The sequence below is a fragment of the Orcinus orca genome, chromosome 10 (assembly GCF_937001465.1).
Source record: "Orcinus orca chromosome 10, mOrcOrc1.1, whole genome shotgun sequence".
Classification (NCBI taxonomy): domain Eukaryota; kingdom Metazoa; phylum Chordata; class Mammalia; order Artiodactyla; family Delphinidae; genus Orcinus; species Orcinus orca.
Window position 1 is genome coordinate 6,235,390 of NC_064568.1, and position 22,838 is coordinate 6,258,227.

Below are 22,838 nucleotides of genomic sequence, written 5' to 3' on the forward strand. Positions count from 1 at the left end.
CACTCCATGGTCCTGAGCCACTGTCTGGAAATCTCAGACACAGATTTAGAGATTTTTGTCTACGTTCTGAGCAACAACACACTTTGAGAGCTTAGGCACAATTCTTTCAGGATAATGATAACCAGTGTGAACACAAAGCTTTACCATTCACACCCAAAGTGCATAGGATCTCACAGTCATCCCAAGTTTGAAGCAGGAGGTATTATCCCCATTTTAGAGATGAGAAAACTGAGGCTGCCAAAGGTGGATCCCAGAGCCCAAAGCAGAGCTGCACGCTCCAAATCCTTGTCTCCTTCTACCCCCCGTTGCCTGCCTCAGACACGCAGGGCTGCCCCCTAGGACAGGTGCATGAGCTTTGTGGCAACCGTCGCTGCCATCACGGGGTGGCTCTCGCCTTCTCTGCGTCTTGCAGCCTGAGGGAGAGTAAGGTGTAGTGACAAGGGGACTGGGCTTTGGGTTCAGACAGAGCTGACTTCTCTTTCTGGTCCAGCTATTTACTAGCTGTGAGGCTCTGGGCAAATGGCTTGACTTCTCTGTGCCTCAATTTCCCCTGTCTGTAAAGCAGGGGAAGTAACAGACAAATAAAGTGGGGTTGTGGTAGGATTTAAAGAGAGAAATTTTGTAAAGCACTTAGCACACAGTAGACCTTCAGTGCATGGGGATCACATGAAAGGCAGTGTGGGCTCCTGAAACAGCCCTGGGTGTTTCTAACTTGTAATCCCCAGTTGAAACAGCAAATGCCAAGATGGTTTGGCAGGAATATCACGGAAGTAATAAAACAGGAAGAACCACCCGATGAATACCACTCTGCCAGGAACAGCCACAGAGAGTTTGTTCACTTCTTTAATTTTTAAAAATGAGTAAGCTGACAATCGTGTACCCTTTGAATACCCAATAAAAACGTTCATTATGCAAAACAGTACAACCTTGTTCATTTTTTAATAATACTGTAAATATTTCAGAAAGGATGTATTGTTTCTAATGAATATCAAAAAAGTCACTGCAATGACGTTTCGCCTGCCCCCGCATTTCCCTCCCCGCCCCCCAAAGTTACCCAAATACTAGTAGGAAATTACAAAAAGCAAAGAACAAAAACCCTCCCTCCGCCCTGCACCATGAGTCCCGTGAAGTAAGTGAAGTGTTAAGTGCCACAAGTACAATGCGGCTTGTCCCCAGCTAGGCCGTGGGGCTGTGCACTGGTGACAGTGGTTGGTGGAGAACCGGTAGCAGCAGCAGTGGGGAGACCCCCTCCCCAACCTGTTGGGAGAAAAGCAGACGACGATGGACACAGGCGGGGGCTCAGCCAGAGCCCCGGTCTTCCTGCATCCATTTCCTGGCTCCACCGGAGCAGACAGCTCATCCCGACTTGCCTGGGGGGCGCTTGGCATCCCTCTTAGCAAACGCGGGCTTCAGACGGGGGCTGGCCGGGGCAGAGAAGCTGGGCATTTGGGCCAAGCAAACACGCAGGTTTATTACAGGAAACTAAATCCTCTGTTTGGAGGAAACTCGCATTTCCACCGAATAAGATAGGGAACATAAAGGAAAAGGATAAAGAATGCACCTTCCCTGTCCCCAAATAACTCCGGATCCAAGGCAGAGGCTTGCCGTCAAATCCAATTAAAGAAGAGAGGGGTCAGCCAGGGAGGCCTGGCGCGGCACCAGCCACCTCCCCACACCCTAGGGCTGTACCGAGGGACGGGTGGGAGCCCCCATCTCCCCATCAGTGAGGCTGAGGCTTCTCAGCTCCCTGGCCAGGGAGGCAGGTGCTTTGGCTCCTGGGAAAAAGGTAGGGAAGAAGCCTTGTGAAAATTCCAGGGTTCTGCTGGTGACAGGAAGGGATGGGGAGGGACTGGAGGTCACAAGATGGCAGGAGAGGGAGGAGGGCAGGGACGACAGCGAGAGGGACCAAACGAGGCAGGGGGACAAAGAAGGGGCTGGAGGAGGAAACCAGGCTCCAGGCCCGACCACAGCTCCCTCCCTGGAGGCTGCTGGAAGGTCCTACAATGCAGATCCCGGTGGGGGCAGTGGCAGGACAGACAGCCGCAAGCAGAATAGAGGCTGCTGCCAGGGCCCGAGAACCAGCGCACAGGCAACTCCAGCCAGCCCTTCTGAGGACAGAGAGGCAGAGCGGAGGGTGTGAGCAGACGGCCAGGAGGAGCCCTGCCACAGGGCCGAGGACCTGGCTGGTCTCGAGGATGGGAATGCTCATGGATGAGATCAAACCACAAAGTTTCCGTGATAAACTTGACTTTAAATAAGGGGGTGAGGGGCGAGGGACTGCCCACCTGCAAGTCTTCAGAAGAACCCGAGATCAACAGCGGGTCTGCAAGCCAAGGAGGCACGCAGAGCACCCCCAAGAGATGAAGCCGGGTGGGCAGAACCTCAGAGGTCACCTGATCCAGCCCGCCCCACTGGGGACACGCGAGAGGGGAGGGAAGTGCCCCAGATCACCCGGTGGGACCAGGGAAGAGGAGGGCCTGCCACCCAGGAGTCCTGAGTCTGCCGGGACTTCTTCTCTGACACAGCCTTGCTGTCTGCAGACCCACCTCTAGGAAGCTGGGGATGGGAAAGGGAGGGGCTGAAGGGGAAGCATGGCAGCGCGGAGGAAGGGCAGCTGCACGGTCAGGGACCAAGGTGGGACACGAACCGGTGGGTTCAAAGGCTGACGGAGGGGGACAGGCATCGCTCCCGCCCACCTGCCCCACAGCCCGAGTATAAAAGTCTGACCCTATGATACAACTTCCTAACCCCTAGAAAATGCTGGTTAAAAGTGACCTAGCACAAGAGGATGATACTAGTCCCTGTACAGGATTATCTCTTCATATTGTTACTCACATGGCAACTGGGGGGCGAGGAGGGGATGTGACTTGAAACCAGAGTGGGTGCGGCCACCTTAAAATTAACTTGTTAATTAATCTTGTGCAAAACGAGCAAGCCTCTACCATTAGGTGAAGTACGTGGTTCAGGTATTCATTTGTACACAGGGCGGGGACGGCGGGGATGGCGGAGACGGGGCGGGCGAGGAGCGGAAGAGGCATCAGGGTGGCAGGGGCGCTCAGAAGTGCGTCTCCTTCTCTGTGATAGCTGCAATGGTCCCATCACCCTTGAGTTTGGCGTCACAGTCATTAACCATCACCGTCCGTGGGCCTGCCCCAAGCTTGCCCCGCGTGCTCAGATCGGCGCTGGGGGTCGTCAACTTCCGGAATTTCTACACGGTTGGAGAGGAAAAGAGCTGTCTGAGAGCGGCCGCCAGGGTCCTGGGCCTGCCTCGGCACCTCCCAACGGCACGGTGGACACCTCGGGGCAGTGAAGCCCCCAGCCCCAGCCCTGGCACTCAGAGCTCTGTCCTGGACGATGCGTGGACCTCCGGGTGTCCGTTTCCCGCCCCCACCCCCGGACATGGGGACAATCACTGGATGAGGAGTAAGGAGACAGTGAGCGGGAGTGCCCACGCTGTACCTGGCCCGCTGCAGGTGGCCGGGACGTGAGAGCTGTACCCGTGGAGACAGAGAAGCTGGGGTGTGAGCTGCTGCTTAGCCTCCCTACATGTGGGGCAAGTCACCCAACATCTCTGGGCTGTGTTTTCCCATCTGTGAAATGGGATGGGAGTACCTGCCCGAAGGGCTGCTGTGAGGATGAGCTACGGCACCTCCAGAGCCGTTCCTATAATGAGGTACGTTTCCCACAAAAGGCGGTCATCACGCTCCCCCACCCGGGGGAGCAGGCGGTGTGTGTCTAAAGACGGAAGCGTTACCCCTAAGGCCACAGCCTCACGCCGCCTGGCAGAGTGGCCGGCTCTGGGCTGGGCGCAGACAGGGCGGCCATCGTCGACTCTACCAATGAGGGAGTGGAGGCCACGGGCAGACCCTGGACACACGCTCCTGCCCCCTCGGCCCAGCCTCGGGTCCCACACCTCAGCCTCATGTGCACCTCCAGAAGACATCAGGCCAGGATTTGGGAGGCCTTTCCTGGGCATAAACCTTCTCCCCAGGAAGGCTGGGAAGACTTTGGGGTGGCTGGTTTCTTATGATCAAGGTTCTGTTTTCTCTTTCAGATCCTGCCGTGCCTGAGAGAAGCTGGACCTATCCTGCCCGGATGGGATTAACAGGCAGCTCCTGCACCCCCGCCCACCCCTTGGCAATGCCGAGCACCTCCTGGGTGCCCGGCATGGTGCTAGGCTCTTGATACAGGACAGGCGCTGGGAGCACGGGCTCTGGAACCAGACACCTGGGCTTGACTCCCAGTCCCACCACTTAACTGGGGCAAGAACTTAACCCTCTGTGTCTCGTTCCCTCACCTGTCCAAGGGGGTCACAGTGGCACCTGCCTCTAGCGTTGTCATGAGGTGGCCTCAGATTTGTTGACCCATCCACAGCTCTTAGCACAGACTACCCACCCTCACAGCAGTTCTCTGACCCCATTTTTCCTTCCAGATCCTTCCCATCAGCAGGCAGAACCTCCTGGAAATGGAAGGAGGTGAACTAACTGGCAGGGGCCTGCCATGGCCAAGGGGTTAGGGCTCCAGGGCTGCTCTCCTCTGGACACGTCTGGTCCCAAACCAGAATTAACAACTGCCCTTGACCTACATTCCCTGCAGGAGCAGAGGACCCTGACTTGCTTGAGGGCACGAGCAGGCTGGAGAAAGGGACCTTCCCTCTCAGCCTGCGCCTCCTGGCTGGATGGTGGCTTTTCTGGAGCTCAGGCCCCTGGGTGGGCAGGAGAGCTGGCTCTTGCCTGTGCGTGTCTGCACACAGGCCGCATGCTTGTGAGACGCAGGTCAGCCCCGAGAGCCCTGGGGTGCTGCGCTGGGGCAGGAACGAGGCGGGGGCAGGGGGCACAGGGTACCTGCTGCATCACTCAGAGGCTGTGTGCCCTTGGGTAACCTGCTTCCCTTCTCTGTGCTCAGCTTCCTCACCTGTGACATGGGGACAGGAAGCTCCTCCGCCTCACAGGACTGCTGTGAGGAGTCAGTGGCCTAGTGCTTGTAGACGGCTTAGAGCAGCGTCTGCCACACGGCAGACAGTTTGCAAAATGGGCGAGAAGCTGACTCAGACCTTCTGATCTGCCAGAGGGTGGGAAAGGAGAGTGAGGAGAGAGTGGGTGGGGGGGTGTGACGGGTTGGGGTCCAAATTCACTCTGCTGCCAAGAGACCACATACTGCAGGATTCCACTGGCAGGAAACGCCCATAAGAGCCACACACACAGAGACAGATTTGTGCGTGTCTGGGCTTGGGAACAGGGCTTACTGGGAATGGGCACCAGGGATCTTAAAAACAAATAAATAAGTAAATAAATAAATACATACAAATATTTGCAAACTGATTTATGGTGATGACTGCACTACACAGAAAGTTACTAAAAAAACCCCCACTGAATTGTATACCTGAAATGGGTGAATTTTATGATATAATATAGAAAACATACCTCAATAAGATTGTTAAAAAATTTTGGTTTGCTAATTTTTGGCTGTGTGATCCTAGGCGAATGACTTAATTTCTCTGAGGACTAGAGGAGATGCAGCACAGAGAGAGCTTGGCACAGCGACGACACAGGATAGATGTTCCACAAATGTCAGACCCTCTCCCTGTGCCCTGGGAATGGGGTCCTTAATGAACAGAATCAACAGAGCAGTAAGAGCTAACACTTGGTCTCTCTCTCTCTCCCAGGTCCTGGTCTAAGCGCTTTCCCTCTGCATACTCACTGAGTCCTCAAACAACCTCTGTAAGTGAGGGACTGCTGTTGACCCATTCTACAGATGAGGAAACTGAGGCTGAGCTCAGGGAAAATGTCTCAACCCCAAGGCTTCAGCACAGCAGTACTGACGAATACCCGCCAGGGAGGAGTTGGCCAGGCTTCCCTGGGAGACACGTAGGGACACGTTCTCATCACACCCATTGCCCAGATGAGGAAGCGGGGACCCAGACGTGCCCATGGCTGTGCCCACACTCACCAGTCCTCCCAGCACTGCCAGCCCTGCCCTGAGCCATACGCTCCACCTCTGAGCCGCCCTTCCTGACCCCTCCTCCCAGGCTGCTCACCTCCGGCAGTGTCCCTTCCGTCTTCCACACCTTGATGAAGACCCAGAGCGGGATGCAGAGCATGGAGGACAGGGCCATGAGCCAGCCAATGCCATAGCCCCAGGCGGGGTAGGTGTAGATGTTGTTGTACTTGAGGGGCTTGTACTTGACCAGGAAGAAGATGAAGATGCCCTGCGGGGAGACGGGGAAAGGTCCCTGGGGCGGCCCTCAGCCTGCGTGCGGGCAGCCAGCAGGGGAGACAGTCAACCCCGTGTGGCGGCCTCGGAGAGGTGACGCCCTGCTGGGTCCACAGAGAGAAACACGGGGAACTAACCCCCACAGATCCCAGGAGACCCTCCGCGACCCCCAGGAGCCTCACCCCCCGCCTCTGCCCAGTCAGGAATTATTATTTTTTCCTAGCTACTTCTCAGGGCTGGTTTCAAAGCTGCCTTTCAGAACTAAGATGGTTTGTGAAGATGCTCTGAGATACTTCCAGTGCCAAGAACTGGGTGAAGAGCAGGGGGTTTTGTCTTTTTAGTTAAACGTCCTCTCACAAAGGCCTCTCCCGGTCTGACGTGAGGGGCAGAGCGTGGGCCCCTTCACCCTCACACTGCTGCTTCACTGTGAACAGCAGAGCCAAATGCCTTTCACAGGACCCTCAGCCCCCACAGAGGCAGGTCCCAGCCACCTCTATACATATGCAGGCATAGAACCTGAGGTCCCAAGAAGGGAGGTGATTTGCTCACAATCACACAGCAAGCTGGTTGCAGGGCTGGGGTCCTAGTGAGGCTCCCTGGCCAAGCCCAGAGACTGTCCCCACAATGCCGGCTTTGAAAAGTGTCAGGTGCCTCGGACCTTCTGAGGGCACAGAGGGTCCCCAGGGGGACATCACCTCCTCAGTCTCGGCCTCAGCCAGGTCTGGGCTCTGGGGTGCAGAAGTACGTGGGTAGGTGGGTGGGTGGGTGGGTGGGATGCAGGCGGCTCCCGGCAGGGCCCTTACCGCACAGATCCCGGGGGTCACGACTTTCCAGCACCATTGGATGAGTGACAACGGCCGGTAGCCAATCATGTCTTCGATGTTATCATAGAAGCGGTTGCTTCCTGTCCAGAATAAAGAAGACGGGCACACACACCCCAGAAGATTTCTGTACAAGACTCAGAGGGAAGGCTATGAGTGTCTGGTTTCCCCAGCCCAAGACACATTGCGGCAGGAACCCTATTTACCGCTTAAAAACTACCAAGGTGTTACATATGTGAGGTGTCAGGATAAACTGCAGTAGAAGGGACTCTGGTTCAGTATTTGGAAGACCCCTTCTGACCCTGGGCAGTGAGGTCCAGGAAACGGGCAGGAGTTTCTGGGGGAAAGGAGGAAGGTGGTCCCTTTGAGGCAGGGCCAGGGGCTGGCTGACCTGCACGGGGGCGGGGGTCAGGGCTCTGAAGGTGAGGGCCGGACGGGCGGCCTGTGGGGTGTCTATTCCCAAACCACACTTGGGAGTGTGCATCACCATTGAGACCAGCAACCCTCATGCACTCATATGGTTTGGGGAACCAGAAGGCATGTGCTGACTGAGGGCCAGGCACTGGGCCGCCTGCTTTGCCTACACTACCTCCTGCTCGGAGACACTACTCCATTTTGCAGGTGGGAAAACTGAGCATCAGGGGCAGAAGGACAGAATCAAGGTCACAGTGTCCGAGCCTGGAACCCCTCCCTCTGCTGCAGGGATATAAAAGCAGGAGGGTCTCCCGACAAGTGGGAAAGGACAAGAAGTCCCTGAGGGGAGGACGAAGAGGTTGATGCAGATGGAGACCAGCCACAGGGAACCCAGGCCCAGCCGGGTCCCGGGTGTGCATGTGCTGGGCACCATGGCGGCCTCTGGGGTGTGCGAGGGGTCAGCCTCTACTCACCGTACACCCAGCCGATGCAGATGCATTCAAAGATGGCCACAAAGAGAAGGCACATCCCACTGGCGGCGTAGGAGTCAAAGAGCTGGAAGATGTACATGCCACCCTGGGAAGTGAGAGGACAGAAATATGGACAGAGGGACAGACAGCTGGAGAGCAGGGTCAGCCAGCTGGCCTTGGGAAGGGCTCTCTGCCCTGCAGCTACCACTAGCCGGGACTCACTTCCACCAGGACAGACTGGTCTCCCCAGGGTCCTGGAACACTGCGCCCACCACACCTGGGCGCCCCCTAAGACCACCCTCTGGGGGGTTGCTGAGATTGCAATAGTTTGTCTTGTCCCTGCTCCCCAAACGTCAGAGACAACACAGAAGACCAGAGACTGGAGATTGGGAAGGCTCAGCACCTCTCTCCAGGTGGCTGTGACAGCCTCCCCACTGGCCTCCCTGCCTCCAGCCTCCCTCTCCTACCCTTCCACACACCAGCTTTCACAGGGACCTTTCCAACCTGCAAATCTAACCATGTCACCCTACAGTTTACAATTACCCCTTGGCTTCCTTCAGCCTGCCAGCCAGGGCTGCCCTCCTCACTGGGCCTCAGCTCCCCTTCCCACAGTCCCCCTCAACATGCTCCCTCCTGGACACACCAAGGGACTGTCTCACTGCTGTGCCTTTGCACATGCTCTTCCCTTTCACTGGGTAAGTTCCTTCAAAGCTCATCTCAAATGTCACCTCCTCCAAGCAGCCCTCCCTGACAGGCTCGTTCTTTCTTTGGGCCTCCATAGCACATTTTAAGGATTCATAGTTTAAAAAAAAAAGTGTTCTGCCATCAGCTACTCTGTTAGCTCTGAGCTCCTGCTGGGAAGGCCCCCGCACTGGTCCTCTGTGTGTCTCCCACCCTCAGCGCAGGGCCCGGCTTGCAGTATGTCCCCGTAAGTGCAAATTGAATCATGTGAAGTGAGTGCCCCGTTGGGGAGGGACTCTGAATGGCTTGTCCACAGCTGTGTCCCTGTTTCTGGCCAAAGACTCGGCACACAGTAGGTGCGCAATCGTTGTGGGATGCAGGAACAAAGTGGGCCAGCTCTGTGCTATGCAAATGTCTGATGATTAAGTTCAGTGGAAGGCCAGGGAGGTGCAAGCTTGGCTGGCCAAGGTGCTCTGGAAGGATCTCTGGGAGGCAGGGGAGGCGTCTGGGTGGGCAGAGGAGGGGAGGCCAGATGCAGGTGTGGGAAGGGTTGGGATCCGTAAAGAAAATCCTACAACACAATGAGAGTCCTTGGCGGGACAATCGAAAGCAGCAGAAACAAAAGTACAAAAGGGAGGGAGGGTCGGGTTGGGGGAGGTGTTCCAAATGCCAGGAAAGGAGGGGGGTTAAGAGGCCAGGATGAAGCCTGGACAGCCTCCTTATGTGTCTGCCATGGGGACCTCTTGGGACTAAGCTTCTTCTCTGTGTTCCCCAAGCCCCCGGGCCTCCTTCTGTCATGTGAAAGACCACACACCCTGGGACTATTTGTTTCCTCATTCATCTCTTCAACTAGATCAGGGGCAACATCTCAGTGCTGAGTCCAAGTGGTCCTAGTGTGTGACAGCAGGGAGTGGTGGGGACTGTGGCTAACTGGAGAGCACAGGCCCCACGTGGCCACACAACTCCAGTCGATTGCTGCTGGGGGACGTAGGCCTGGGCAGCCAGGTCTGCAGATTTTCTGGAAGATGCCCCAAATCCAAATTTTCTTGAGAAATCTTTCTCTTTAATTTTGGTAACCTCTTCGTCTTCTTAAAAAATCACAGTGAGGGGGAAACAACATGGATCGCTGGGCCGTATCTGGTCTGGGGCCTCCTGTCTGTGACAGATATGGCAGGCGTTCGGGTCTCTGAGTGTAAGGAGCTTTCTGAGTTAAACCCAGGACTGCCCTCCTAATTGCTCTCCCGAGGGTCTCCTTCCACAAACATCATACATTAAAATAACCCAGAAGGAAGCCTTAACGCGGTGCTCTCCACGTGCCAGCTCTGTGGTACCTGGTCCCAGGTCTCAGTCTAGCTGTTCCTGCACAGTGTGATCACAGGGCAGGTGCTACAGTTAGACTCAGTGCTCACGTGGGGGAACCCGAGGCCCGGGCCAGTGAGAATACGCACCACAGGTCACCCAGCTGCCCAGCCGTGGGGCTGAGGACTGAGCCCAAGTGTCTGGCTGCAGAGCCCGTGCCCTTCACCACCCATCACACTGCCTCAGTGGAAGATCAGATATTTGCGGACTAGTTTTTCCCTAGAGCAGAGCTTTAAATGTGTTTAAATGAGGGAGAAGATCCTGCCAGCAATTACTGAGGCCGACAGGGCCCATTTGGCAGTGTGACCTTCCCGGTGTGATCACTCAAGGACACGCTGGTCCTGGGCAGACACAGCGCTGGCTCCCTCATGGGCGGGGGGGCCCCAGGTGCCCCGGGGCAGACCCGAGGCCTGGAGGAGGGTGGGCTGGAAGGCTCTGTGAGCAGGGCACCCAGGGCCGGTGTCCAGGAGGGCGCTCTACCTGCCTGCTGCAAGCCGGGGACGCCGGCCAATGCCTTCTCTTCTTGTAGTGCCACCAGCCTTTTTAAGGCGTCAGGTTAACCCCCCAATTTGTGCGTGACAAAAGACTCTACTTTGCCTAATTAATCAGCACTTAATGAGGCCCTGCTCACTGCCTCCCTGGGTCTCCGTGTGGGGAGAGCAGAGGAGGAAATGGGAAGTGCTTCACCATTCATTTGCTCAAATGCTGATTATCACTCCCGTTAATGTGACAATGACTAGGAGCAGTAATAACACCAGCCACCACGCCCCAGAGTGCACCCCATGCCAGGTCCCAAGGGTGCAGAGCAGGTCAAGGTCAGCTCCTGTTCTTGAGGACCTCGGGGCCTGGTGGGGGCAGCAGGTGAACAGACAGGTCATTGTAATGGCCAGAGGGAGGCTGAGCTGAGCTTAGAATGAAGTCCTGAGTGGGAAGGAAAGCAGAGGTGGCTTCCAGGAGGAGGTGGCATTTGAACTGAGAAGTGGAGGATGACAATCAACAGACCAACTTCAGTACCATATCAGCTGCTTTGACAGATTCTGAATTCCCTCATTTCTTTCCATGTTTCTTACAAAACCTTTTCTTGTCCCTAGACAACAGTTTTTAGGCTTTTTGGTGGGGGATGGTTTGGCTTTTAAAATTAATTAATTTTCTGAGTGTGGATAAAAAGATATCTAATCACACCTTCCCAAGGTACTTAAGAAAGTATTTATTTGACAGGATGGCTGCAGGAGCGAAGAGAAACATGGCTTTATGAGACAGTCTTAATTTAGGGTCATGATGAGCCCCTCCTGACCCCAGGCAGAGACAAGAAGAGGGTACACATGAAGGGCTGGGGCGGGAACACACAGTGCCTGAACGTGCCCAATTCCTCATGCCTATTCTCAGTGATGCCCCAGAAAAGCCTCCTCTGAACTTGAGGCCGATAATAGTAAATAGTTGAGGGTTCCGTAGCTGACACTGTCCCCTTCACCCAGAAGTTACTAAAAGGGGTGGCCCCGGCATCCGGACGTTCACGATGACCAGGTAAACCCAGCCTTTCCCTCTGGGAGTTTTATTCCTTCTGGCAGTGAAGTGGAGACCTTGAGCTGAGCACTTACACATGCAGGTCACTGTGCTAAGGGCTTAATGAAAACGTCCATGGAGTCTCACAACAACCCATTACAAACATAAGAACATGGAGTCCCCGAGAAGTGCTGGACCTGGAGCCAGGGTCACACAGCTAGTCAATGTCAGATCCGCTAACCCAAAGCCCAGGCGCTTAACCCTTGCGCTACCCTGTTCACATCACTTACCTGTATCCTCATCACTCACCTCCGTTAACATCACGAGGCCCAGAAAATAGGAGGTGACCGACAGGGCCAGGATGAGCAGCTCCCGCCGATAGCCCCTCCGGAAGACTTTGGGGTACATGTCCACCACAGCGGTCACCAGGCTTTCCACACACACAAACTGGACAGGGTAGAAATGATGGTGTGAAACCCAAGAGAAAGGCCGTTCCTACTGGCCCTGGCTCCAGGCAAGCAGAGCAGCCTTAAACCCTGGGCTTCCTTTCCACTGGGTCTCACCTTCATTCCCACACTTACCCTGACGGAGGACCCAAGAATAAAAACAATAATCCCGGCGTTTACAGAACTCCGGCGGGCCCATTTAACACATGAGGACCCTGAGGCTCAGAGACGGAAAGCGACCTGCCCAAAGTCTCTCAGCAAGGAAGTGGCAGGGTCAGGACTTGAAATGAGATCTCCTGACTCTAGAATTCCTTATCCCCCCCAAGCTGCCTATCACGTGCCTATGTGCTGGGCCCTGTTCTGGGGTCAACGACTTAAATGAGACCCAGCCTCTGCCTGGGAAGCAAGATGGGAATCCCTGTAACTGTCCTGAGAGCTGAGGGCTCTGCTGCTGGCAGGCTCTGGTCTGTGGGTGGGACTTGACTTGCTTTGTCCTCCAGGCCTGTGACATTTCCCCTGCCCTTTGCTTCTGGTGGGCAAGTGACCCTCTGCTGGGGGGAGGGCAGTCAGGTGAGCTAACACCCAGCTCTTGCGTTTGGGCTGGGCAGGCTTCAACGGCAGAGCCTGAGCCACTCGCCATCTGTGTCCTGCCATGCTGAGACAGGGCTGGGTATGGGCTAAGTTACACTCCTACTCACCCATCAACACCCAGCCCAAATATCCCAGCACGCCCCTACCGCCCTGCCCGGGTTCTTCCAGCACTGTGGGCAGACCTCCTGCATGAGCCTTTTCTTCGCTGCTCCTCCTTGCCTCCTACTTGGGCAGAACAGATCTCCCCTCTCTTCCCTCTAGTCCATATCCCTCATCTCGTGGGGCCCGTGACTGCCGTTGACCTGTCTCCTAGCAAGAAGGTGAGACCCTGGAAGGCAGAGGCCATGTCGTTTTCATCTATTTCCAGTGGCACAGAGGAGATGCTCAGAAAATGTTTAATAAATGAATAATAACAACAGTGGCAAACACATGGTGCTTGTCGTGTGCCAGGCTCAGTTCTAAGCAGTTAACATATTAATTTATTTAATCTCTAGGTGTTAGGTCCTATTATTACCCGTTTTGTAAATGAAGACACAGAAGCACAGGGGTGTAAGCAACTTTCCCTGAGATCAGAGGTATAACATATTAGGGCCAGAATCTGAACCAGGCAATCTTGTTCCAGAGGCTGGCTGTCACCTCTGTGGGGCACTCCCCCCCTTCCCTGGAGCCATTCTTTGGCTCCAAATCCTTTCTGGTTCATGTCCACCTCCTTAGGGTACGGATTTCTATCCTTATTGTGCAAAGGGACTGTAGCACAGAGAGGTGAGGTGACTAGCCCAGAGTCACACAGCTGGCCAGAGTCGTGCAGCTGGGACTCAAACCCAGCCCTGTCTGGCTTCAACACCTGGACTCCTAGCCTCCAGGCTGCCCTGCCTCTGCAGCAAGGCTGGCCGTGCTCGTCCTTTCTCCAGGGTCCCCAGGGAAGGAAGGAGGTTCCAGGGAGCCTGTTGATCCAGCACCTAAACTGAAGTGACATCAAAGCAGGTGGCTTAAGCAGCACACAGACCTGGGTGCACGTCCAGCAAGTCACTCAGCGTTTCTGAGCCTCACTTTCTTCCTCTGCAAAATGAGGATAACAAAAGGGGACCCCCCCCCCCAGCCCATGTCGCTATCATGACTGAGAACTGAGGACACAGCCCAGGCACAAAGCCCATGCCATGTACACCTGGGGGTGAGCAGAGCAGCCATCCAGGCCAGACCTCTGGGCCCCCAGTTCCCCTTTGCAAACCAAGTGTCTCCATCTTAATGCTGGCCTAGCTCAGCCCGGGGACTCACAGAGCCGAGGCTCAGACCCTGCACACCCTGCGGAGGCGGGCCTGTCACTGTCACACAAGCTGCCAACCCCTCCTGAGGCCTCTGCCCGCAACCACGGACGGGATGATTATCGGCAAAAACACCCGGTGCTGCGGCAGCTCGGCTCAGCAGTTTCTGAGAAACCATCCAGGGGAAGAAACAGGACTTGGCTGAATAGACAGACACACCAGCCACCAGGCCTGGGTGCTATGTGACTCACACAAGGTCACCGGTAGGGGGGTGGGCAGCACCTTGCCAAGAGACCCCTGTCTGAGAGCAGAGCACCTGGCTTTGGCTGGAAAACCTTCTCTGGGGCTCTTAGGAAACCCAGCCACGATGGGGCAGCAGGGCAAGGGGCAGATTTCTGGGACAGAAGAGAGACTGGAGGCCACAGGTTTCTGGCAGGAAAACCAAGGAGAGGATTAGAGGAGGGTGGGAGGGCGGGCTGGGTGGGTTTTACAGTGTGAGAAGGTGTAAGTGTACGTGTTCGTGTGGAGAGAAAGGAAAATGTGCACAGATAAACCGCTAGTTCTAACTCTACAGCCTTCACGGAGGAAGGCGGGCTGCCAAGTGGAGGGTGGGTCGGGAGAAGCCCACACTGAGAAGAGAGGCAGGCAGGTGGAATGTCGGGGGCAGCGGTAGCTGGTGGTGGTACCGAGGACCCATGTGGCCGCCAGTGGCATGCCATGGGGCCCCAATCCACAGATAAAGGAAGGAAGAAGAAGATGCTCTTCCACATCTCCGTGTACTCCAGGGTCTGGGCGGTTCTGACGACAAGGACCAGGACGTGGTGTGTAGGTCTCAGAGCTATTCTGGAGAGCGACATACCTGGCTCCCTGCCCTTCCAGCCTGGGCTCCCCTCTTACCTGGCTGTCCAGGCCCAGGAAGATGAGCATCATGAAGAACAAGGTGGCCCACAGTGGGGAGAGGGGAATCATGGTGACGGCCTTGGGGTAAGCGATAAAGGCCAGGCCGGGGCCTGGAGAGGAAGGAGAGAGAAAGGTGCTGAGTGGAGTTCAATGCCGCATTCAATTGTTATTTTAATCCAACATGTATTGAGTGCTTCCTTTGTGCCAGGTGCTGTACCTAATTTTACTCAAATCACGTAATCTCCCAGCCACATCATGCTATTGGTACTATTATGATGCCCATTGTACAGATGAGCAAGCTGAGGCAGAGAGGGGGAAGCAAGGGTCTGGAAGGGTCAAATTCAAGCCCAGGTTGGTCTGACACCCAGACCTTCCTCTGCACAGACCTGTCTCTACTCTTCCTACTGGGGTAGGTGGGGGTAGGAGGGGGACATTCTTGTTAAAATGCAGGCTCTCAGGCTCACCCCAGGGATTCTAATACAGTCGGTCTAGGGTGAGGCAAGGACCAGGCACCCGACGATTCCTATGTAAGTATTTAGAAGTCCAGGCTTGGACAAATGCTGGTCCCCACAGGCCACCTCTTCCTTTGGGCGTCTCCTCTCATTTCCCAGATCCACACTCACTTCTCTTAGCTGCTCCCAGTAGAGGGCTTGCTAGCACATCCTCAGGATAAGCTTTATTAATGTCAAGGGCGAGATTGTGATGTTCTAGCCCTCTAGCACAGTGTTCGAGGGCTCAGATCCTCATTCTTTACTGTGAGCTCTACCTCTGTCTCCTCAGCTAGAAAATGGAAACAATGTAGTCCTACCTAATAGGGTGGTTTGGGGAATTCAGTGCGATGATACAGAATATGGAAAGTATTTAAAAAGGTAAATGTTCAAAAAACATTCATTCTGATTGTTTTCTACCTTAAAAACAGCCTTGTTAAAGTCTAATTTACCTATAATAAGCATTCATTTTTAAGTGTACAGTTCAATGACTTTTGAAAAGTGGATGCACCCAGATAACCACCACTGCAATCAAGATATAGAATATTTTCATCATCACCCGGGGCCCCTGTGCAGTCTCTCCACCCTCATTCCCCGTCTTTGCACTGGTCAACCACTGATCTGATATTTTTTCACCTTAGATTAGCTTTATCCATCCTACCTGGAATTACCAGGTCATATGGTAATTATATGTTTAACTTTCTAAGAAATGCCCAACTGAATTCCGAAGTTAACTGTGCCATTTTACATTCCTACCAGCAATGTTTGAGAGTTCCAGTGGCTCAACATCCTTGTCAACACTTGATGTTGTTATTTATTTATTTATTTATTTATTTATGCATGCATGCAGCGCTGGGTCTTAGTTGTGGCACGCAGGATCTTCATTGTGGCATGCGGGATCTTTTAGTTGCAGCATGCAGACTTCTTACTTGCGGCATGTGGACTTCTTAGTTGCAGCATATGGGCTTCTTAGTTGTGGCATGCGAACTGTTAGTTGTGGCATGCACACAGGATCTAGTTCCCCGACCAGGGATCAAACCAGGCCCCCTGCATTGGGAATGCGGAGTCTTACCCACTGGACCACCAGGGAAGTCCCTGGGATATAAATCCTTTATGAGAGAGAAGTATTATAAATATTTCCTCCAAGTCTGTGGCTTGCCTTTTCATTTTTTCAATTGTGTCTTGTGAAAATCAGAAGTTTAAAATTTTCCAATTGTTTGTTGCTAGCATATACACAATACAATAGATTTTTGTTTATTATCTTTTTATCCTGTCATCTTACTAAATTCACTTAGTAATTTTTTTTTGTAGGTTTCTTAGGCCTTCTCTATGTGGTCAATCATGATGTTTATGAATGAAGACAGTTTTTATTCTTCCTTTCCAATCTTAATCTTTTTAATTTATTTTTCTTGCCTTATCACACTCTCTAGGAATTCCAGTATTATATGGAATAGAAGTGGAGACAGCATACATCTTTGCTTTGTTTCAGATTTTGGGGTAAAGCATTTAATATTTAATAGCTAGGAAATTAACATTGGTACAATACTATTAATTAAGCTACAGACTTTACTCATATTCCATCAGTTTTTTTTCCTTATGTCCTTTATTCTGTCCTAGTATCCAATTCAGGATTCCACTTTGCACTTCATGGCTGTCTGTCTTTAGTCTCCTCCATCCTGTGACAGTTCCTCAGCCCTTCCCTGTCTTTCATGACCTTTTGATGAGTACTGGTCATTATTCTGCAGAATGCTCCTCAATGTGAGTTTGTCTCATGTTCTCATTATTAAACTGAGATTATACATATTTTTGGCAAGAAAACTATAGAAGTTATACTGTGTCTTTCTCAGTTTATCATATAAGGGGACACAGGATGTCAATAAAACTTAGTACAGGAGATGTTTACCTTGATCATTTGGGTAAGTTGGTGAACGCCAGTTTTCTCCACTATAAAGTTACCATGTTTCCCTTTGTAATTGGTAACCATCTTGGGGAGGATACTTTGAGATCATGAAAATATCCTCTTTCAAGTCAAACCTTTACTCATTGATTTTATCATCCATTGGTGGATCTTGCCTGCAACGATTATCCCTATGGTGTTGGCCTAATGGGTTTATATTTTCTTCATTCCTTCTATACTTACTAATAAGAATTTTTCTGTAAGAAAGAGCTGCCCTGTCACACCCACTTATTTATTCAATTTTTATTAATTTCAGGTATGGACTCCTGGGTACTTAGATTATTCTAGGGGTCATAATCCAGTACTATCATTATTTATTTTGCTATTCAAATTATCCCTGGTTTGGCCATTGGGAACTTCTTCAGATTGATTCCTGTGTCTTTTTGACATACCTCCAACATTTTTCTGAGTACTTTCTTATTTTAGGGGCACCATGATATGTTCCAACTTCATCTTGTCCTTCCCCAGCACTCAAACCAATTGCTTCTCCAAGGGGTTCTGGTTCCTTTCTAAATGGCATTTAGAAACCAAGATCTGACCACTAGGTATGCTCATTGCTACTGGAGTATCATTGCTCACAGACCCTCTCAGCACACAAAGCTAGAAAACATGTATACGTATATTTACCCACAGAAACATACATGCTTATGTGTCTATATCTACCTGTATAAATATTAAAACCATAAGTCCAAACTTATACCTCCAATTCTAATACAGTTCATTCTAGCTTCTTTACTTTCCTTATTTGTAACATCTTTTTCAGGCGGTGAAAAATCTGCCTCAAATTATCTATATTGACTTGTTTGTTCAATCCTAACATAGCCATGTAATAGTTTAGAATTGCTAACCCATTTCCCTTTACCAACAAGGGTACAGTAATTTTTTTAGCCTTACAGTTTCCAGTCAACATACTGCTTCCTGAAATTCACTTATGTTAGCTCTTTTCTTCCCCATTCTCTTAAGTATGGTTGCATTGTTCGTTTGTAATATAGTTAAGTTCGTTTGTCACTATTTGTATTACATTTTGGTTCCACCCACAAAAAGCAACTATTTATTTTGGGTGGTATGTGAAATATTACTGTGACTCTAAGAGTCAGAACTAATAAAGATATATACTCAGGGAAGGGGTGCTTCCTTCTCATCCTTACTTCTTATTCTTCCCCCTTTTCTATCCCTTTTCTACCCACCCCTTCAGGTAACCATGCGCTTTCTTTTCTAGTTTCTTCTATTTATTTTTAAATAAATAAATAACAAGATTATTAATAATTAACAATATTTAATAGTTAAATATTAATAATTTGTTAATTATTAATAAATAATTATTGATAAAACAATAAGTTTTCTCCTTTCTATTTATTTATTTTCTGTTTATTTTTACACAAACACACAGATGTATTTTCTTTTATCTCCTTTCTTACATGATGGGTGGAATATCATAGATACTTGCTTTTTAAACTTTGATATGCATACCTATTTAAAAAAATATGCTTCAATTTCCATTTACTTGATTTTTTTTAATAGTGAATAAATGTTGAATTTTTCAAAGACTTTTTCAGTATCTATGGAGATAATTTTATGATTTATTTTATTTGGGCTATTAATAGAGTGTGTGATATTAAAGGCTTTCTTAGTGTTAAATCAACCTTACATTACTCCTGTAATAAACCCTACTTGGACATGGTATATTACCTTCTTAATGTGAGTGTGGATTCTAATATTTTGGATTTGAGTTTGCTAATATTTTATTTAGTATTTCTGCAGCAATACACATGAGTGATATTAATCTGTAGTTTTCTTTCTTTGCATTGTCTATTTGGTTTAGGTATCAATATTATACTTTTCATATAATAAGTTAGGAAAGTTTCCTCCCCTTTCAATGCTCTGGAATAATTTATAGAGCACTGGGCCTAGCTGGTTCCAAAGGTTTGGTAGAATTCTTCTGAGAAACCATCTGGGCCTGTTGTTTTTTTGTGGGGTAGTTCCTCAATAACTTTGTCTATCTCTTCTATGGAAATTGGCCTGTTTAAGCTTTCTAAATCAAATGGGGTCAATTTTAGCAATCTCTATTTCCCTAGGAAAATATTCATTTCATCTAGGTTTTCAAATTTATATGCAAAGAGGATTGCAAAATAATCTCTTATGATTTTTAAAAATGTCTTTTGCTTCAATGGTTATTTCCCCTTTGTCATTTCTAATTTTGCTATTTGCATGTTCTCCCCCCTCCTTTTATTTTCTTAATCATCTGGTGAGTTGTCTATTTTTATTTCTAAAAACCTAGAATTTTAATTTATTATTATTACTTTAACTTTTATTAGAGTATAGTTGATTTACAATGTTGTGTTAGTTTCAGGTGTACAGCAAAGTGAATCAGTTATACATATACTGATATATAAATCCACTCTGTTTTGATTCTTCTCCCAAATAGGCCATTACAGAGTACTGAGTAGAGTTCCCCGTGCTATACAGTAGGTCCTTATTAGGTATCTATTTTATATATAATAGTGTGTATATGTCAATCCCAATATCCCAATTTATCCCTACCCCCTGATCCCCTGGTAACCATAAGTTTGTTTTCTATACCTGTAACTCAACTTCTGTTTTGTAGGTAAGTTCATTTGTACCCTTTTTTCAGATTCCACATATAAGCAATATCATATGATATTTGTCTTTCTCGGTCTGACTTACTTCACTCAGTATGACAATTTCTAGGTCCATCCATGTTGCTGCAAATGGCATTATTTCATTCTTTTTTATGGCTGAGTAATATTCCATTGTATATATGTACCACATCTTCTTTATCCATTCCTCTGTTGATGGACATTTAGGTTGCTTAATTTATTATTTTTAAAAAACCAGATCTACTATTTTTCTATTTTCTACTTCATTACTTTCTGCTTTTATCTTTATTATTTCCTTCCTTGTGCCTTCTTTTAGTTCATTTTGCTGTTGTTTTTCTTATTTTTCTAAACAGGGGATGTAATCAATTTATTTTCATTCTTTCACTTTTATTGATAAATGTGTTTAGTAAAGTTTTCTCTTATTGTTAGTTTATTTCTATCTCTGTCTCCTTGCATCTCCTGCAGTTTTTGCTTCATAAAGATTATTGCTGTGTTATTTAGTGCATACATTTTTGTGTGTGTTATATCTTCACTGTGAATTGTGGCTTTTAACATTAAAAAGCATCCTTTGTCATGCTTAATGCATTTAGGCTTGAATGCTACTTTGTCTGATATCAGAATTGTTATCATCATCTATCCCTTTATTTTTAGGCTTTGGAATCGTTTTGTTTTAGATGTGTCTCTTATATATAGCACATAAAGGCATACCTCAAGAGATGTTGCAGGCTCAGTTCCAGACCACCACAACAAAGTAAATATCACAATAGAGTGAGTCACATGAATTTTTTTGGTTTCCCAGCAAATATAAAAGTTATGTTCACACTATACTGTAGTCTACTAAGTGTACAATACCATTATGTCTAAAAAAACAATAAATACCTTAATTAAAAAATACATGATTACTAAAAATGCTAACCATCATCTGAGCCTTCAGTGAGTCATAATTTTTTTGCTGGTGGAGGGTCTTGCCGCAACGTGGATGGCTGCTGACCGATCAGGTGGTGGACGCTGAAGGTTGGGGTCGCCATGGCAATGTCTTAAAATAAGACGACAGTGAAGTTTGCGCCATTGGTTGACTCTTCTTTTCCAGAGCGATTTCTCTGTAGCATTCCGTGCCATTTGATAGCATTTTTATCCGCAGTAAACGGGGTATGCAGGGTTGCCCCAAAGTATTAATTTGTAAAAAATGCAGTATCTGCGAAGCACAACAAAAGTGAAGCACGATAAAACAAAGTATGCCTGTGCGTAGGTCTTATTTTCTGAGCCAAATTGAAAATCTTTTTCTTTTAATAGTTAAGGTCATTCACATTTATTGATATATTTGGTCTTAACTGACAATATATTTTATAATTATGTATATTTTTATATGTATCTCTATGAGTTGTGTATTCTGTGTTCTTTTTTTATACTTTTATTATTATTATTTTGGTATTTAGGAAGGTTTATGTTTTTATTCTAGTGGTTACTTTTATACTTGTACCTTTTTAAAATGCTCTTAGGCCCTTGTTCTCTTATGTAAATCTTTACTATCTGGTTTTCCAGGTTTCACCCGCAGTATCCGTTACTATCACCTATTGTTCATACATCAGTGAGCTTTTTCTATTGATATTTTCTCTTGCCTCCTCTATTTTTTGGTTAATGATTTCTACTTTGTAACAGTATGTAGCATATTTCTACATTAGTCCTCTTTTTCCTCACCTTTGTTTTGGTCTTATATGTATACTTATATATATTTTAAGTGCTTACCATCAGTCCTATTTCTGAAGTTTTCCCAGTTGTTAATGGGTTGGATGAAGTTCGCCCTCTGGCAGATTCTTCCAAAGGGCTGAAGATTGTATAAGTCTCTAAGTTCTTGTATATTGAAAATGTTTTTTCTATAGCCTTCACATTTGAAGACATGGCCGGATATCAAATCTTTGGTTCACACTTCTTTGTGTGAATTTTTAAAAAATGCTGCCCCATAGTTGTCTTGTATGTGAGTTTTGAAAGGTATGATGCCAGTTTAATACTTTTGCTGTTATAAGTTATTTGATCTTTTTTTTGCCTGGAAGGCTTGAGGAATTTATCTTATCTTTGAAATCTAGTATCTTTACTAAGATGTCTTGGAGTTGATCACTCTGGGTTAATTTTCCCTAGTACCCAAGGAGTCCTTTCAATGTGTATATTCAGCTCTTTTTCTGTTTCTAAAAAAGTTTTCTTGGATTATAGTTTTAAATATTACCTCTGTTCCACTGTTTTATTTATTTATTTTTCTTCAGGGGCTCTGATAATATGAATATTTTCTTCTTTGCTGGTCTTCCCTCTACTTCTTTGGAGGGATCATTTTTACTGCCTTATGTCATTTTCATTCACTTGGTTGTTTTCCTTCCTTTTAAAAATGCCTTTTATTGAGACTATTCTCCATTTGATACTTTGCAATTTATTCTTCATTTCTTTTTTTTTGCGGTACGCCGGCCTCTCACTGCTGTGGCCTCTCCTGTTGCGGAGCACAGGCTCAGCGCCCATGGCTCACGGGCCCAGCCGCTCCGCGGCATGTGGGATCTTCGCGGACCGGGGCACGAACCCGTGTCCCCTGCGTCGGCAGACGGACTCTCAACCACTGTGCCACCAGGGAAGCCCTATTCTTCATTTCTGAGATAACAATATCTTTCCTTTTTTCTCATTTTTTCCCTGATTTCAATCAACTCCCTTTTCATTCATTCCTGTTCTCCCCCTCATGCATTTGTTAAAATTTCTGGTTCAAAGAGTTTTTTCCCATCCTCAGATGCTTGTTTGAGTATATTTAATTCTGTTTGGAGTGTTGACTTACAATTTTCTTCTATTTCATGGTTGTTTTTCAGAGGCACAGTGTGGTTCTTCATAGACACGTGGGAACTTTCCACTCCTGATTTTCCATAGTAGTTCTGCAGGGACTTGACTTTTCTCTTGTTCGTGTTCTTGGGTATTTTACAATAGTCCCAGCTTAACAGCGCCCTCTTCTGCCAGTATTGCAAAGTCCAGGCACATTAGCAGCCTTTTGTTCTGGTGATGGGGGAAGGGTGAGCTCCCATTTTCACACCCTCACTTTATGGTTCTCTTTTGTTTTGCAGGTATTTACATTTTATCCCCTTTTCTT

At 48.8% G+C, this 22,838-nt stretch overlaps 1 protein-coding gene across 2 annotated transcripts in view; it reads right to left on the reverse strand.

Annotated features, from left to right (window-relative positions):
* Nucleotides 1-830: 830 nt before the first annotated feature.
* SLC6A11 (solute carrier family 6 member 11) overlaps nt 831-22,838 on the reverse strand; it is a 121,899-nt gene continuing 99,891 nt past the window's right edge. The window contains exons 9-15 of one of the 2 annotated variants that reach the window (XR_004485908.2): nt 14,658-14,770; nt 11,771-11,908; nt 7,922-8,024; nt 7,017-7,117; nt 6,038-6,208; nt 3,613-3,735; nt 3,092-3,208 (exon numbers count right to left, since the gene is read on the reverse strand). Coding sequence is in view for 1 of the 2 variants with exons in the window: in XM_004274837.3 (XP_004274885.2) it covers nt 3,056-3,208; nt 6,038-6,208; nt 7,017-7,117; nt 7,922-8,024; nt 11,771-11,908; nt 14,658-14,770 (779 nt within the window). In the remaining variant the exon portion in view is untranslated. Of the gene's footprint in view, nt 3,209-3,612; nt 3,736-6,037; nt 6,209-7,016; nt 7,118-7,921; nt 8,025-11,770; nt 11,909-14,657; nt 14,771-22,838 lie in introns of both variants that reach the window. The other variant, XM_004274837.3, reaches the window with a different exon arrangement.